We start from the raw sequence: 18,142 nt of genomic DNA, 5'->3' as shown, positions 1-18,142 counted from the left end.
CATCCTGTGACTGGATTCAAGTGCCTAGATTTATATCACTTTAGGCAAATCAAGGATATGTTTACCAATTTAGTTCTCAGAAGCTCTGATTTTAAAATATTTCAATATAGATATAAGAGAGTGTTCAGAATTCATCTGGTTCTATTTTAGTTAATATCTTCATGTGTATAACCCATGTATTACATGAAAAAATTGCAATTTAGCAAGACCAGCAGTAATAATGTATGTGAGAGGGGTAATTTCATAAGAAGCTTACTACAGAGTCCTCCTTCCTAATGGGCTGGATTCCTCTCCCTCTGTAGCTTCCCAGCTCCAGCCTTTCATTTCTCAAGGATTATCTGATGTGTGAATTATTAAAAACACAAAACGAAACACAACCAAAAACTTCAATTGTTTCACTACCAAGTTGTATGATTCTACAAGATAAAAAAGTGACTGTGTGTCACTCCCTTCTCGTTTTGCATTTTCTTGTTTTAGAAGAGATGCCTGCATTTGGTATCTAACAGCAAAAAGGGTAAAAACAAATAACCAAACTAGTATTGCTGCTCAAAAATTATGGGGAAAATGAGTACACCCACAGGAAAATCTTTACGTTTGTCTCAGAACAATGGATATTTGAACGATGCAGGAATAAATCTGCTGATATTAATTTTGCACACAATCTGCCAGATGCACCTCCTCCTCCAATTCTGAAATTTTAAGAAATTTAGATTTTGCACATAAGGCAAATTCATTCTCCCTAAAATAACTGTATTTTTACTGAATAGCCATTCTATTAAAAAAGCAGAAATTTGTTTAATAAGAATCAGCTTTAAAAGTTGTCTGTCTGCCACCATTTTTCCATCAACATTGAATGACAATCTAGTACAGGTTCTACTTTCACAAATCATTTACACTCATAATAGTAGTATGTATAAGTAATGATTTCTAGACAAGTTCATAAAACCACAGCACTGCAAATTCAAAAGTAATTTCTTCGAGAAGCTATAAGCCTAACTAAAAGGGTATTACTTACTATGATCAGCTGCTTATCACCATCTTTTCCTGCTTCTTTTAGCTTCTGAATATGTTCCTCGGATGGTAGGAAGTTACTGCATTTTGATGCTAATGAAGGATTTGACAGTGGAACCCTTGAAATATAAATATATTTCATATTAAAAAAGGGACTACTTATACATGTCATCCTATATATTCAAAGTCATTGTGATTAGTATAACTAAACTTTAACAAGATGCAAATCCAAGTTAATTACCCAAAATACAGTCCTATATATTTTTATTTGTAATTCAAATGGAAAAAACAATGAAATAAAAGGATTAACCAAAAAATACAATTTGTATTTTAGCCTGACAAGAATATTTTTTTATGAAAAAAAAATTAAATTTAAAATGAAGTGGGGTAGGTTAATCACAACCATTAAAACAAGCATTTAACTGAGGCATTTTCAGAACATGACTGTTGGTGCCTAATGCTATATATTTCCTATGTAAGGTATCACACATCAGGCTGCTAAAGCAGACCATGTAAATATTCCCACAAATACAAGTGGGCAATATAAAACAGATGTCATAAATCTCTCCAATTCAAACTTATTCTCTTCTAATGGCTGGCAGTGAAGGGAGGGAAAAGAGGACCTGAGGAATAAATGGATGGATATCACTGGACTCTCTCTCACTCAGTTTAAGTTTCCCTTTGTCATGACTGAAAGAAACACTGGAGAGTACTATAATACATCAACAACAAAGTTATTCTATGAACTTGCTACTACATTCAGAGGAAAAATAACATTAATTCCAGGTTTGGATAAAACTTGTGGAGATCACCAAATCAACACACACACACAAATACTCATACTTTGAGTAGCCATTCATGTATTTTCTGTTTCTGAGCAAACTAAGGATATAGGGCCAAACACTTAATTGTAGTAGCTGCTGTAGTACACGTAGCAAGTTAATTCAGTGAGCCTTTTCAAAAAGAAAAACTCTTGCCAGACATTTTTAAAAGAGTGGGTTTTGTGCTAAATGAGAGAGATTTATTTTTTTTATTCCTGTCATATGGCCCAAAATTTGCATCAAGTACCTACGTCAAGGTTTGCTTTTTCCCACTAAAACATTTTTTTACAAAGCCTTAAAGATAGCTACACTGGAGATATGCACATTACTCCATGTTATGGCAGGAGTACTGCAGAAAGAATGATGGCTTAAATCTTGGATAGCATATGGAAAGCAGGGTAAGAAGACTCTCACAAGAAAAATCTATATCCAAATAATAGTAAAGCAATATGGGCTTATTCAGCTAATTAAGTTAATAAATTTGAGTAGATACCATAAAGCTGTTTGGCAGCTGAGAATAAAAATATGAAAAAATCAAAGTTATGGTAATAGTTATTGAAAAATCAAAAATATTAATTTAACTAGTTTTACATCTACCTTACCACCCATCTTCTGTGAAATTCCATAGTAGTAGAGTTTTTCAACATGTACAAAAGGGCTGGTTAGTCAGAATTGTTAATCTAGTCTCAGATAGATGTACTGAAAATAAACCGCATCATTTCTTGTCTCCATTATGAATATAGAAAACAGTATCCATGTACTAACCACTGCGCCAACTATGTTGTTGTTAAAGGTATCGGGTAAGAAGAAATTATTGTCTTTAGCTTGTAATTGGCTAAAATCAGAGACTATGTCAGAATTGTTCAAAAACCACAATAGTCAATATGACCAAGAATAAAATGCAAATTTGAACTGTTGGTAGTCAGAACAATTTAGTTAGTAGTAAGAACAAGAATCATTTTTTATATGGCAGCTGACACCTTCATTTCACAGCAATCACAAAACAATCCCAAATTAAATCCCCTCTTCCCCACCTAAAAAAATTTCATATATACAAGACTCACATAATTTAAGGATTAGAAAACTCATCCAGGAGTAAGTGAAATAATTCGGTTAGCAAAAATCATGTGGTAAAGCCTTCCCATACTCTCTGGTTATCATCTGATTTGAGGAAGAGACCATTAGAAATGTTTTCCCAACTCTTAAATTCTATTTTTAAAAATAAATGTGCAGCTACACATATCTTGCTTAATAATTTTCTTAACAAAATAAAAACATCCCTTAATAACTGGGTAAAGTGAAAGTCTATTTTTATAAAGGACAAGTCAATTAATTGAAACGGAAAGTTGAGGCTGGGAGACAATAGAAGAGTTAGTCTTAGAATAAAACCTCTCATAACTCTATGGAAGGTTACTGTAATTTCATAATGTATGAAATACTATACCTGTTCTCAGTTTCAGAAGTTTGATTTGTAAATGAAGTTTGCATCAACTGCTTGGGAGCCAAATCTACAATTAATCAAAGATTATAACTTCATTATATTGCAAAGGAAATTTGAGCTACACAAATAGTGATTTGCAAAAACATATTCAAGACAATGTTGCAATTTCTTCATGGCCAATAAAAAAGATACAACCTTGAGGAAGTATTCAGATGCTTCTCCATATATACCTTAAAAATATACACATTTTTCTTCAAAATTTGCAAAGCAGTTCTGCAGAGCAGTTTGCCAGCAGCTAAACAAGGCCAGTAGTGAAACTACATAGGAGTTTAAATCTGTTTATACTGACACCCAATAGCTCTATGTACAATATTAGAAACATAAATGTATAGTATGCCCCCATCTGAGGTGTGTTCTGTAACACTTAAGGAAAATAACCAATCAAGAGTACCAAAGAAAGAAAAAAAAATTTTTTTTTTTTTTTTTACATTCTCTAACAGTACAATTAGAGTATTTTGCCCTTCAAAAATACCCTACAATGGCAGGGAAAAAAATTATTTAGTAAAGCTAAATAGTTAAACAGTGTACTCAAAATCAGGTTCAGATTAAAAAAACAAAATGAAACAAAACCACAAAAACCCCAAACCTCAAACCAAACCAAAAACCCCAACAAACCAAAAACCCAAAAGCAAAAAGATGAAATATCAAGAGGGAAGTTAATGAAGAGATATATTAGTGATCCATCGGTAATATTTCTTAGTCAAATGTACTTGAGTCAAAATATTCACACGACACTCATCATAAGGTTTGACAAACTACATTCCCAGGCTGGTAAATGGCGACTGGGTAATAAAAACAGGAGAGTGATTACTCAATTAATAATTTGGTCAAGATCAAGTAGAACAATTTAGGATAAAGAAATGCAGATACTTATGCAAAAGAAGTGGTAACCAACAGAGACTCCTTAACAGAAATTGATCCAAGAACCCAACTGAAATATGGAAGTTTTAATACTTTATTACATGGAAAATGAAAGGATTTGGTTGGCGTTTTTTCTGTTTGTGCTTTTTTTTAAAAGTTGTCACTTTTACTCAAATGGAGCATATTTAAGCACTAAAATATTCATACATAAAGCACAAAGACACACTAAAAGCAGAGCTGGGTAGAAAAACACACACCTCTCTCTGCCACTACACAGCCCAGAGATAAAAGGACATTCGCTGCTACTGAAGTGGCCATGGGTGTGACACATGAAGAAAAACAAAACCCTGGTGAACAGTTCCAATCCCAGAAGTTTAGTTCTGCACCAACTGTACCTTATTCTGCAAAACACTCCTCTGAAAGGAAGACTTACGCTTCCCCTGTAACTGGTCAGAAGAAAAATTAGTAGTAAACAGTTACCTTGAGGTTCACTTTCTCCAGGTTCTTTTTTTAATTGTTTTGGTGGTTTAGGGGCTGTAACATATTTTACTGGAGAACTTTCTGGACTTGATTCCAAATGTAATCGAAAGTTCTAAACAAAACAGAAAACATTAAACTATTTAATGCCTCTAACCTATTAGCAAAACTATTCAGTTAACTAAATATTAACATCTTGAATACAGCACCAGTTTTCTGATTCCTACATTTTTTTTAAGCAAACAAAATGCAATTGATTAGCTAGTCCATGTTGAAGTTTGTGGTATTAATTTTGAAAAAAATATTTTTCATTTTATATATAAGCTTGTAAAATACTTCCTATAGAACACCTTTGTCCTTAAAATCTTATATTTTAGTAGAAGCTCATTCAGATAGAGAACACTCTTCCCCTCTCATTTCTTTTAATACACCTTTTCAGAACAGAACAGCTATGCAAGCTTAAGTCATCAAAGAGTGTCCATATGAATCTGTACAACCTCTGGCTCCAGCAGGAAATTTTATCAATCAACATTTAGTTAACTACAGAACTTAGGAGGGTGGAACAGATTCATTTTCCAGCTTACTATCATCCCATCTATGACAACACAACAGTAAAGGATCTTTAATACATTTGAAAATTTTAAGTTACTGTAAAATAAAGTCATTGTTAAAACCAACTTTCTGAGCATGGCATTCTCAGAAAACAGAACAGATTTAGAACACCCTCCCACTGTACACCATAATTAAAATGACTTACCTCATCTGGTCTTGGCTCACATAAATGTTTTGTCAAATTACGCAACAAACCATTTTCTGCACCTCTCTTTGTGGGCTGTTTTATTTCTAATGTCACTTCTTTAGCTCCAGCTCTTTCAGATGAAGGATCTGATTTCTCCTGCACACAAACTGCACTTTCATTCTCAGAGAGTCTTGTTATTGACAGCTTGCCTTGTGCCTTCGGAGGCTCTGCTTCTGTAGCTATTTGACTTGCCTCTGAAACTTCAGAGTAATCTTTTAACAAAGGAAGTTTGGGGGCATTTGCAGAATTTAAGTTACTTTGCTTCATGTTACTAGCCTTCAGTAATTTAATTTTGGTCCATTTAGAGTTTTTGTTTGAAGAGTTATTTCTACCATTTAGAGTGCATTTGACAGGCATTCCTTTTTTGCTAGGGAAAAAACGTTTGCATTGAGTACTTTGACTAGGTTCTTTCTGAGTAAGCATTTCACTTTGTTGAAGCTGTACGTTGGCATGCTTTTCTTCTGTTTTTCTATACTCAGCATTAGGGGAATCTTTTTTCACCTCTACTGTATCTGACTCAATCTCACCTGCGATTTCTTCACAAAGTTCAAGGATGCTTACCCTTTTGGATTTCGCATCATTTTCTGGTTGATCAGTCACATTTGTTTCACTTACAGATGGCTGTGAAATCTTTTGTGGTTTTGCACTGTTTTTTATGTTCTGCTGCATTTGTTGCTTTTCCTTAGTTACTGTCTTAGAATTTGACTTAAGAGAGTCTGTTTCCACTTTCTTTGTGTTGCTAGGGATAGGAGATACAGGGCCCATTTTGTCTGCCTTAACTTCCTCAATCCTCTGATGACATAATGATGACCCTTGAAGGTTGTGTTGAAAGCTGTTGGAATTATCATTTTTATTGTCTGCTTTACATTTTTTCTCTTTCAGAGAGCTGGTGACTTCTACATGTATTTCTTTATCCTCATTTGTATTGTTTGGCTTTATTTTTGTCTTTTTCTGTTCCCTTTTCTCTCCAGCAGATTTAAGTACTTTTGCTGCAACATTTGGAGCATGTCTTTTTGCCTGGCTACTTTGTTTAACTTCCAAAGCTTTTTCTTCTTTAACTTCTCTGTTGCGCAGGGTTCTTGCTGGTACATGTACATGTGTTAACTGCTGCAGTCTCTGTGATCTCCTTGTTACTGGCTCATTTGGCGCAGTTGCACATTTTGACTTAGGAATTTCTTGCACAGATTTTTTCTGGCATACCTCCTTATTTTTTGTTGATTTAGGCTGCTGTTGGACCTTTTGCTCAGGTACTGTTTTATTATTTGAGTTGAATCCTGATGATCTGGTAGTCATGCGCATTCCTAGTTCAGATTCATTGGTGTTGTCACTGAAATATTCAAATAATAATTTTTTTCAACATCTAGAAAGTAGAATTTGTTGTAAAACTCTTCTCATTCCTACTAACCCCTGCCTCTTCTTCTTTTCTTTCTTAAAACACTAGATCTTACACCTTCAATACTTTCAGAAGAATTTTCTCTAGAATTGTTTTAACAACACTTCCACCTGGTTACTCTTAAGTGTAGTATTTAATGTTTTTTATGCACGGCAAGACTGAATTATGAATCCCAGATGAATGTTTTTAACATCTCTAGCAGTTTTTAAATGTTGATGTTTGTAGGGTTTAAATTAAGTATTAGCTTATATAGTATTAGATTTATTTTCACTTCAGAAACGTTTTTGGAGGAATTCTTTCTGGATTTCAAGACACTAAGATGGTTCCAGAGAAAGATCTTGTAGCAGATCTCATACTTAATGATTTAAGCCTGATCTTCCCACTAGTACTACTTTTTAGTTGTATCTTTAACTCAAATTCATTCTGCTTAGACTGTTTCTGCACTAATTTAGTCTAGGAAGATAACCGAGAACAATTACTTATTTTTTTGTCACTGACCTGTTTGATTTGACAGAGGTTTTGAGTACAGTTTTCTCCTGCACTGCACACTGATTAGGCTTTGATTTATTTGAGACATGTTTTGTATCTGACACTTCTTTTTCCTTCTTCACCGATGATGGTTTGTTGTTCTTGTCCAGCTTTGGACGTTTAGCAGAAGGCTCTACTAACATAGACTTCCTTTTCTGAGCTGCCATTTCTGTAAAACACAATAACTGATTCAGCTTTTAGAGTCTCTGGCAACTATTGTTACCATGTCAGTCAATTTAACCAAAGATTTACCCATTTTACAAAAGGAGCTTTTTCTTTTAGAGGCAGATCATGCTAACTTTGATCAGGAAGCAAATCATCAAAGCAATCTCAAATCAAAATACATTTATTTTACTTACAGGTTTTTACAAGAGGCAATTGATGTTTAGGCCAAAGTAACTTATCAAGGTGTTCCCAGAGCATTCCTTATGTATATGCTTACGAACAGGACGTTTCATGCCACCTATGAAAAATAGAAAACGTTCATGCGGTAAGCACTTTATTAACTTCCTTGTCAGACTCTGAATTTGGCATTCCCACCCTCTTCCATCTCTTCAAACAATGCTTAGCTTTAAAGTTTGATAATCAATTAAAAAAAAACCTACAAATTTTATTTCCATATCCAACAATTTTTGGCATTTTGTTGTCTTAAGCATCACCCTTTTACCTTTCGAAAGGTGGCACATATAGTACAATTTCAAAGGAATTTTCTCAACCTTCTGCATTTTTCCAGAAAATAGTATGCTGCTCTCTTTCATAGCCCGCAAAAAAGCAGGCCTGCTGTCAATCCTATGCCTCACGGAAACAGTGAATAAAGCTATCAGACTCTACTAAGTTCTGTGGCTGCTACTACAGAACTTCATAGACATCAGCAACTGCCTATAACTGTTCCTTCTAACATGTCTTCAGCTTCAAATCAGAGACATAAAGCCTAGAAAGTAGCATTATTTGAGACATTTGCCTTGGGCAGTTAAAAATGATGTCTTCATGAGAACTGAAATGATGTTAATGATGCAGAAGTTAATCTGCACAAGAGTATGAAAACTAGCAGAGATCCTCAGTAAAAGGTCTTCACTGATTCAGTTGATCGTACCTTTCACACCTATTTGTGGCTTCTAAAACTTTTAAGTTCTCTTATTCAAGGACACTGTTTTTATGTTATGGCATAAGTAATAATGTTATGGCATAAGTAATAATTGCTCAGCAGTGTCACTAATATCTTTTTAAAATTAAGTTTATTGGACAACTCAATGCTCAGAACTTCCCTATCACCTTTTTAGGTCAAGAATTATCTGTTCATTTTTGCCATTGATAGATTGACAAAGAAATATTTCTGTAACAAAATCATATTACTTTTCAAACCTTAACTAATCTGATGTTAAATTTGACAGATTTTAAGGTCAAGCAGGAACTTTAAGTTACCAATTGTACAACACAGACCAGATACTTTCATTTCAGTAAGCCTTCCACTATTGACAAATGCATGTCTTTTTCTAAGAATTTGAAAGATACTTACATTAAGTTCCTTTTAATAATTATTCACTATCCAAAAGAAAAAAGTAAGAGCTGTACTTTTTCTTTTCTTTCAGACCTTAAATTGTCCTTAACCCCATTTTCAGTTATCTACTCTTTTATGAAGGTACTTCTAACCACCCAAGACTGATAATGCTCAAACTCCAGACACCGGTGCTGTCTTCTTTCTCCTTTAAAGAAGCTGCATGACCAGCAATTCATATCTGAGATAGAATTAAAGAACATATCCAGGGAAGAAATCTCTAACAGCACTTTTCGTAGTGCTATTTCCATTTGTCTCCCTAAGGAGCAGATAACAGAATTTGTATGCCTTACTTCTAATAGCTCATGAGCTCCTTGACACTTAACAAGTCCACAGGTTTCCACTAGTCAAAGACTATCTGTCAGAGCTGCTGTATAGCCAGTCAGACTGAAAATAACAACCCTCATTCCTGTAGTCTTTGGTCTTATATTCTCTTAGTTTAGAGCACACCATTGACTCTCAGAATTTGAGAACACCATGACACATACTGTATACACCTAGACCTTCTTGGTTTTCTTCCAGACGCACACAGACATCACTGTCACTCTCAGCCACAGGACATGGCATACCCAAGAAAGACTTTGAAGTACAAACCAGAAAATATAATCCTTCCCTCACCGGTATTGCTTCTCATGACACTGACAAATACACTCTCCTCCCACAAAAAGAACTGGTTCTTCAATAGCATTTATTTCCTACTAATACTTTGCACAGCAGAGCAAGGACTTTTCCAGACGTTCAAGAACCGGCAGTTTCTGCCCTCAAGAAGTCCCCTCTAGTAAAAGCCAGATTATGGAAAGAAGATACAAAAGTGCAAGAACAAACTTCACAACAATCAAAGGCTTTGGTGCAAGAAGTAGAGGAAAAACAGAAGCATTAACTCCCATACCCTCAAGTCCTTAAAGCAGAAGCGAACCCTTGGTCTCTGCTGAGACTGGGGGTACACCTGCTTGACAGGGCACTGGGGTCTCACGCACGAGCCTCCCCTGCTGACTGCCACGACAGAACCTCGAAGCCTTCACACAAGGTTGAGACCCCACGATGAACTCATGAGGAAGGAAGGGAAGGTCTCCAAGCGTGGCCCAGTGTCATCCACCTCAGCGCCCCGCCGTGACAACCCTTCTGGAGCAGGGCCTGGCAGGGAGCCCCTAAACCCGGCCAAGGGTTCCTCAGACCAAGGCAAGCGCCACCGAGGGGCAAGGCGGGGGCTGCGGAGAAGCCGTGCACCGCAAGGCGCCCCCCCCCACACCCCAAGCTCCCACTCGCGAGGAGCCGGCGAGAGGGTATCGCCCGCTCACTCCCACCGCGATCGCGGAGACAGCGGCGGCCGCAGGCAGGCCCGAGACCGGGCCGCGGCCGGCGAGGCAGGCCCGAGGAGGAGACGCTGGCCTTTCAGCCCCGAGGCGGGGGCAGACGGCACCTCTCTCCGCCAGGAAGGGCTACCGGTCACGGAGCGGGGGTCCAAAGGCTGACGGGAGCCGTCGGCACACGGGGCGAGGGGGGACAAACTTCCTCACCACCCCCCCCCCCCCCCCCCCGCGCGCCCTCCGGCGCAAGGCGGCCGCTTACCTCGCGCGAGTGTCAGCGACGTGCCGGCAGCGCGAGCCGCCCTCCTCGCCCGGCTTGCCAGCTGCGGGAGCGGGGGGAGGAGGGGGCGGGGCGGAGACGCGCGACGGGTGGGGGGGGGCGCGCACGCGCGCGGGGCCGGGGCGGGTGGATGGGTGGGTGCGTGCGTGAGCGGAGGCGCGCGCAGGCTGCGGCGTCCGGGTCAGCGCGGCTCGCGCCCTCTTCCCATTCCCCTGCGCAAGCGGCGAGCCCGAGCTCCGAACCTGCTCACATCCGGGCACGGCCGCAGCCCCGCCCCGCCCCGCCCGCCGGAAGAGTCCCGTCTCCGGCGGGCGTCGGGGGGGGGGGGGGGGCCGGTGTGCGCGTGCGCGCGTAGCGGGCTCCGTAGACGTAACGGCCTGTGCGAGGGGAGCGTTGCGAGTGCGCTGGGCGTGGCGTGGCGTGTGCCGTCGGCTGGGGCTTGGGCCTGCAGCATCGCCCAACCGGCCGCCCTCAGTGGACCGTCTGTGAGGCGGGCGGTTTGCCCCCACCGCCTCAGCGGGTGCAGGGCACTGCCCCCGTCCGGCCTGGCGGCGTTATCCTGGCGGCTCGGCCAGCTCGCACCGGCTCGGGCCCGGGTTGGTTGGTAAGCTCCGTTCTCTGCCATTAGTCTCCTCACCTGCCAAAAACGAGAGGGAAGCAGCACCGCGTGCTGACAGGCCAGTGGTGACGAAGTGATTTATGTCGTGGCCTGCAGTGTCTCAGTGACACCTCATGACTAGCACAACTAAATGCAAAATGAAAAATCTCCCCAAATCATAAGCTTACTGGTAATGGTGTTGCAGCATTATGTGGTCACAACAGCATTTCTTAAGTGTTAGTGGGCTGCTTATCACAAATATGTTTGGAAATCCCTCTGAAGATTGGTTTGGTTTTGGTGCTGTTCTGGAAGTGATCTCTGCTCTTGCAACACCTTTGGAAACTTCCCTAAGGGTACAGAGTTACATTTTGGGATTACTGGGTTTCCTGCTTATCAGTTTTGCTTTAGGGGCACAGACAACTGTAGGTCTTCTAAGCACAGGTGCAGCACTGTGCTGGTGTGTGTGGCTTGAGCGTAAAAGCAGGACAGGTGCTTGTCTGTGTCTCAGAGACTAAGCTAAAGAGCTGTGATGGATGTGTACTGGTCCTGTGAGGTGTCTGTTTCTCTCTCCAGAGCAATGAATTTGCTCAGTAAACTGCCTTTTTGAGTCCAGTTAGGTTTGCTTTGCCAAGTTCAGTAGTAACCCTACAGATGCCAGCTAGCTGTTTTAAAAGTTGTAGTCTGTATCATGTTTCACAACTGGTTCTGTGGTATAACCGTGTATTTGTGATACTTTTTTTTCCAATTTTCTGGGATATTTCAGCCCTTAATACAGTGGGTAATGGATTTGTGCCTCATCTATCCTTACGTTGTGGCTTCATTGCCTCAGGATATTTCCGGGTCTGAGCCTATGTCTATGTTGGTGAGTAATTAGAGAAGTTCTGAGTGAGAGAAGGGGAGCTGAGGATCTGGCATCCACACCACTGATGTGCCAGCTTTAGTCTACTCCTGTGGATGCAGTGACCTCTAGGGTTGGAACGTGTTGGGTGTGTTCTGGGGATGTATCTGTGGGTTTGGTTTCCTTCGAAAGGAATCCATTATGCACACTCCAAGGCCCTGCATGACAAGTGGGAGCAATCAGAAAGTTTCCTTCAAAAGTGTGCTCCTGATGCTAGAACTGGCAGTTTCTAATTAGCTCCTGATGCTAACTAGAATACTAATGTAGAGCTACCTCGTGCATACCTACTGCATTCCGACCATTTTACCAGGCTACGGCTAACCTGACGTACACCCTACCTGAAATGCATATAGTATGTGCGTCAGGATCTCCACGTTAAGTAGCTTTGCTGTGCCTGTCTGCTCCTATCAGTAAGTCCTACTTGCTAATATAGACACAGCCTCAGCTTATTTGATTGCAAATTTGCATGGTGACGTGTATACATCGGTACATCAGAACGACTGGAGAACAGCACGATGAACCTTGGCATTAACCAACCAATAAATGATTATGAAAGATGTTAGAAGAAAAATTTTTGAATGGCAGTGTGTGACAGGGTTTCTCCCAGAGATTTCTGATTTCCTGTACAGATTTGTGGTTACAGTTTGCTGAATTAACAGAGACCACACAAATAATTTAGTACTTGGAAGCTACACAGCATAAATGTTCTGCAAACATTCTTTTGTTAATGTTTGAAGTATTTAAAAAGTGGTTATTTTTTATAATAAACTTTTTAGGCTCTTTTTTATAATCTTCCAAACATTTTACTGATCTCCATAGCTATCACATTTATGGGACTAATTGTTCGATATTGCAGTCAAGTTGCTGAATAGCATAAAAATTTTTATGTATAGATCACATTACCTGGAGATATTTTGTTCTGTCTGTAAATTTTGTTGTCTCTTTATTAACTGAAACAAGGAACTGCCTTCCTTGATAAGTCCTCTTTCTGGACACACTTCGTTGAAGCACAGTTTGTCTGAGACAAATGGAAATTTTTAGCAGCTGCAGGTTTTTTTAAAAGCTGATAGGAGGAGATGTTATAAGTAACTCCTTATTACAGCTCCTCTTTAATGCATGATAATCTGCTGTGACTTTACAACAAACACAGCAACATGTGGTCTCCTGCTCTCCTACAGTAAGCTGCAGAATACTTTCCAGATGAAGGATACTTTAATCAGTGGGTTGCCTGTAAATTTTCTGGAGGATGATAAAAGCATTTCTTTATGTTATCGCTAACTTTGTAACTTTAACACGGTTTTCCCATCCCTCTTTCTTAGGAACATGAAGTCAGTAAAGCTAGATTTTCTCACATCCGTCTGTGGAATAGGAATTTGCTGTACATCAGGGAAGCAGTAAAGAAACAGGCATTCTTACAAAGCCTTTCCAAAACTTTGAAAACCTCATTTCATGGGATAGAAGAATATTAGTAAATTTCCAGTTTTCCACAGAAGGTGGCAGCATTTTGAAGCACTGATGTCAGTGTGAACTTGCTAGCAAATGTCACTTTGCTGAAAGAACACAAACTTTACAGAAATTGACTCTCCTTAGAAGTTGTGAATATGAACAAGAGTGCTCGGACACGGATTTGCTGTAGAATTAGGGGACCTGGGGAAGGAAGAGGAAATGCATTCGTATAGGTGGAGTATGTGGATAGGACAGATTTAACCCCAAAAGGATTTTGTGTTAATTTAGCCTTTTTTACCACTACTGTAATACTGCTGGAGTGCCTCTTGACTGCAGCTAAGTAAAAAATGACTTGCTTCTAGGTGATGCCTTTTTTCACAGGAGCAGTAACTCAGCTGATACATGGGTCATTGCACTAATTGCAGAGAGTGCCCTGTTGAGCTACAGCTTCAGGACGTGTAGTGACCCTGTGTAACAGTTGACCGTCACTGAAAAGGGGAAGCCTCTCCCACTATTTTCTCTGCTTTCCTTCCCCACTCTCAGCAGTGTGCTCCAACTCCTTACCTTGTGCCACCCACCCTCTAACACCTCAGGGACCCCTCTAGGCAAGCAAATTTAACTCACTGAACTAGCAAAACATTAACCCAGTGGAAAAACTGGGTCATATTCTGCCTGGGCAAGAAAGGCTGAGGACCATATGACTGGAATCAGAGAGAATAAGCAAAGGGGGGGAGGAGGAAGAGCAAGCCTTTCCCTTTTGGCATGAGGGAGCTCTTAACATTGGCAGCTGCTTGTGAAACTGCAGCCTTAGGGCGGGCTACATAGTTAGAGGATTGAGCTCTTGATCCCAAGCTCAATCCCAGCAGTCCTGCTAGCACACAGACCTCGCAGCCCCATTTGACATGCTAACACACTTCCAACCTGCCCTATCGGGCATCTCATCTGATGGAGGAAGGGAGGAAGTGGTGGCTGACAACCAAGAGGCAGTAGCTGCTTAAACCTCTCAGCTGTGAGGTTAATTAACCCTGCAGTCACTCCTAGTGCATCAGAATAATGCTTCAGACAGGTTAACTAAGGCCACATGTGAGGCTGATTTAAACTAGTGGTTTTCTAATCACTGTATGTATAGATCCTTTATGGGCCTGGAAGAGCAGCTGAGGCAGCATAGCACCCTGATTTCCATCCATTCAGCAAATTCAAAAAGTCCCTCTACCCTCATCCAGGAAGAAGGGAGAGGCTGATTTTTGTCTCCAGTAGAAAGAGACAGGAAAATTGCATCCCTCAGAGGAAGAGGTGTTTGCCAGTGAAGAACCATTGGCTGTTGTGGCTGCTGGTGCATTTGGCAGATTTTTTCTTTTCTTCTGTTGGAATGAAAATTATAAAAAAACAAACAACCAAAACATGACTGAGATATTCTACAGCAGACTGGCTGCAGGAGTTATTTTGCTGGCTAGTAAGAAGCACCACTAGCCTGTTGTGGGGAGGGGATCCAGCATGTATGGTGGAGGTGTGTGGAAAGCCTCCAGGGAGATTGTCTTGGGCGTTTGTATACCTTCCTCTTTCTTCTTCATTGCCGTGAGCATATCAGGCTCTTTTTGACCAGCTGGCATCTTGGGCTGAGAACCACAGCACGTGGCTTAGGCTGAAGCGTGTCTGTGTGTGACAGCAACTCGGGCAATGAATGTTTTTTTTCCCAGGGCAATGGTGCATTGAGCTGAAGTGGCCTGGCAGAGCATGGTGTGCTTGCTCATGAGCACCGCATGCAGGGCTAGAAGTCCTCTTCCTGGCAGGGCCGAGCCAGGTAGCTGTAGGAGTTGTAGGTGAAAGAGGCAGTTCCCCTGTGAAATTCCTGTGTAGATGGCACGTGGGACAATAGGGATTGGAGGATGCCTTGACTGCCTGGAGTTAAAGAGCTTTGCAGGGAATCTAGCTAAGAAAGCAGGGGGCCCATGTTGAAAGTGTGTGTGGGTATGGTCAGAGTCTTTTTTGTTTTGGTGTTTTTCTTTTTGTAGGGACAAAGGAAAAAAAACTAGGCTAGGACTTGTCCATTTTTCTTGTACGCTGAATGTGAGATTTTTTCAGGGGATGAGGGGAGCAGGGATAGAAAGGCCTGTAGATAGTTGCATCTGGAGGGAAGGCTGGCAGTTGGTTTGCAGAGATTGGTGGCCAGGGCAGACAGTGGATATGTATGTATGCAAGTGGTGCATAGGGGGCCAGAGAATTACAGAAAAAGGAAGGGGGGCTGTTGTCTGAAACATTTGGAAGCTGCTGAGGTAAGCAAGCTGCTCCATTCTGTTGACTTGAAGGGCAGAAACAGTTGTCTATTAGATCTCAGTTGGAAATGGCAACTTGCAGCAGGAAGGAGGTAAGGAGGAGCTTCCTAAATCAAATCTAGGGAGTAATTCTTGAAAATGGAGCCCTTTTCCAGTCTCCGTAATGGTCAGCTGGAGTGATTGGACTCTTCAACAATCAGCATGTTGATGTCTGGACCATGCCGTACTGACACACAACCACGATGACCTGCCTGGAGTTACCAGCATTTTATTGACATTTGCTGGACACCAGCTGCTGTAGAGTTGTAGACTGTTCTTCATAGCCCAATCTGCTAAGTCTTGTAACCTGTGCTGTTACATGTCTGGGTTTCTAAAAAGAGCATTAATCCTTCTTCTGTTCAGTGTGAAATATATATCATGGTTTAGTTTCTCTGCATTCATAGAACCATATTTTTCTATCTGAAATGTTCATTTTTTTCTAAGTCCATTTGCCAAGACTGGACATAATAAATTACACCTTAAAATTTTGGTCTTTATGATCTGGTAGTAAGACAGCTACGGTCACAGGTGGTTCCTGGGTGACTGAAGCCTTCACAGATAAAAAGAACAGTACCTTGTGTTGACTCCAAAAGCAAATTGAGAAGAGGTGGATGTTCTGGAGCACATATGTAATATGTCCCCTCCAACTGCAACTACTTTGTGATTCTGAACTAGGAAGAAAGTTTTCTTTACGAGGTATCTGCAACCTTTGTGACTTGGAATTTAATTTTCATTGTATTCCATCTTTCCAGGCATGAGTGCATTGATAACTAAGGATTTTCTCCCACCTCCAACACTTCATATTTGAAGTTGCTGTCTAGATACTGAGATCCTATAAAAAGCCAAATAAAGGCCCTATGAATTCACATTGAATAGAGGAGTTGACTTGAATTCTGGAGTCTCTGTTTTGGCTGACTGGTGTGTACAAGGTACAAACAACTCTGTGTAAAAGGTACAAAGATAATACATAGCAAGAAGGGCCATAAACTTTTTGCTAGCTTGTGTCCCCCCGGCAAGAACCAAGGTAAGGGTCTACATTATATATTTCATATATATATTTTTTTATATATATGACTGGGAAAGCTTGAAGATATCCATAGTAAAATTTGGTTGTTGCCACTTGGCACGCTGTGCTTTGAGCAATGCATTTTCTCTAATGGAGTGTAAGGAAAAGCACTCTGTTTGGGGGGGGAAAAAACCCCCACCTTTATAGACATTTGCTAGACGTAGGTTTAAAGAGAAATGTCTCATGCGGATATGTATATGGGATTGGACCTAAATGAAATATGACAGTGAAATAAATGAAATAAATTCTGCCATTAATCATGTTACTTTTATTTGAACAGTAAGGTGTGCTTTTAATGTAAGTGGTTTTATTTTTATTAATACTTGCTGCTGAGTTTTGAACACTACTGTAGCCAAACAATTTTACAACTGTAATGCTCAATACACTGTTTATTGCTTATTGGCTTTGTATGGACATAAAAACTGGAAATGAATGTAAGAATAAATAAGGCACTCTACTAATGCGTTGGGTTTCATGTATTGTAGTAACAAGCACAAAGTTTCGTTTTGCTTTTACAAGTCACTTTTCTCATTTTCCTTATTAGAGAAAAAATAAATTAGATTTTATTTTTTGGGCAAGGGCCAATGCTTGTCTGAAAAGTCAAAACTTGAAAGTGCTTTTTAATTTTTTAATTCAACCATCCACCTTACAAAACTAGCTTTGGTATAGCATGTCCCAATTTCTTTTTCTGAAGACAAAAAGTATTTTTGTTCTTCCTTTGCTGTTACTAGGAAACATGCCTTGCAAGAGGACTGTTCACGTACTGCTTGAGACAAAGGACCTGACTTGCTTTTTTATGCACATTTTCTTCTTGTACTGACCCCGCTCAAAAGATAAAAATGAAAATGCAAAGGCATCTTTACTGACTTATCTTGTGTGGCTGGGCCCAAATCAGTGATCAGCACAAGGTGGGAGCTTCACAGAAGCTGGTTAAAAGCCTTCTTTTTTTATTATTTTTTTTTATTTCAGTATGCCCTAAATTAGGACTTCCCAACAGTTTCAAAATACGTTCTGTCCAACTGTGCTTTTTCCACAAAGTTCCATGCTGGCTCCCACGCTGTTTCAGGTCTGAGAAGAGCGATGCCTTGCTCATCCTCACAGACTTGTAAGCCGCTAGGGCAGAAATCTATCTGCAAAGGCTTTAGTGATTTGACAACCTATTGCTGAGGTGCTGACAAATGATCAAATAAACCAAAGAGACAGGGCTTTGACCCCCTGCCTCTGCTTTCTTTAAATATTTTGTTACATTCTTTTTAGAAATTATCTGAAACAATAGCAGAGACAAAGGG

The 18,142-nt window shown here is 40.2% G+C and overlaps 1 protein-coding gene across 3 annotated transcripts in view; it reads right to left on the bottom strand.

Annotated features, from left to right (window-relative positions):
- ESCO1 (establishment of sister chromatid cohesion N-acetyltransferase 1) overlaps positions 1 to 10,793 on the bottom strand; it is a 34,864-nt gene extending 24,071 nt beyond the window's left edge. For 2 of the 3 annotated variants that reach the window (XR_008575878.1, XM_054816734.1), the window contains exons 1-7: positions 10,516 to 10,793; positions 7,751 to 7,854; positions 7,362 to 7,560; positions 5,429 to 6,797; positions 4,675 to 4,786; positions 3,277 to 3,340; positions 1,016 to 1,130 (exon numbers count right to left, since the gene is read on the bottom strand). Coding sequence is in view for 2 of the 3 variants with exons in the window: in XM_054816734.1 (XP_054672709.1) it covers positions 1,016 to 1,130; positions 3,277 to 3,340; positions 4,675 to 4,786; positions 5,429 to 6,797; positions 7,362 to 7,558 (1,857 nt within the window). In the remaining variant the exon portion in view is untranslated. Of the gene's footprint in view, positions 1 to 1,015; positions 1,131 to 3,276; positions 3,341 to 4,674; positions 4,787 to 5,428; positions 6,798 to 7,361; positions 7,561 to 7,750; positions 7,855 to 9,835; positions 10,071 to 10,515 lie in introns of those variants that run through there. The other variant, XM_054816736.1, reaches the window with a different exon arrangement.
- Positions 10,794 to 18,142: the final 7,349 nt, after the last annotated feature.

The sequence above is a fragment of the Grus americana genome, chromosome 2 (assembly GCF_028858705.1).
Source record: "Grus americana isolate bGruAme1 chromosome 2, bGruAme1.mat, whole genome shotgun sequence".
Lineage (NCBI taxonomy): Eukaryota > Metazoa > Chordata > Aves > Gruiformes > Gruidae > Grus > Grus americana.
The sequence above is the reverse complement of the archived record's forward strand: the minus strand, read 5'-3'. Positions and strand labels throughout refer to the sequence as shown.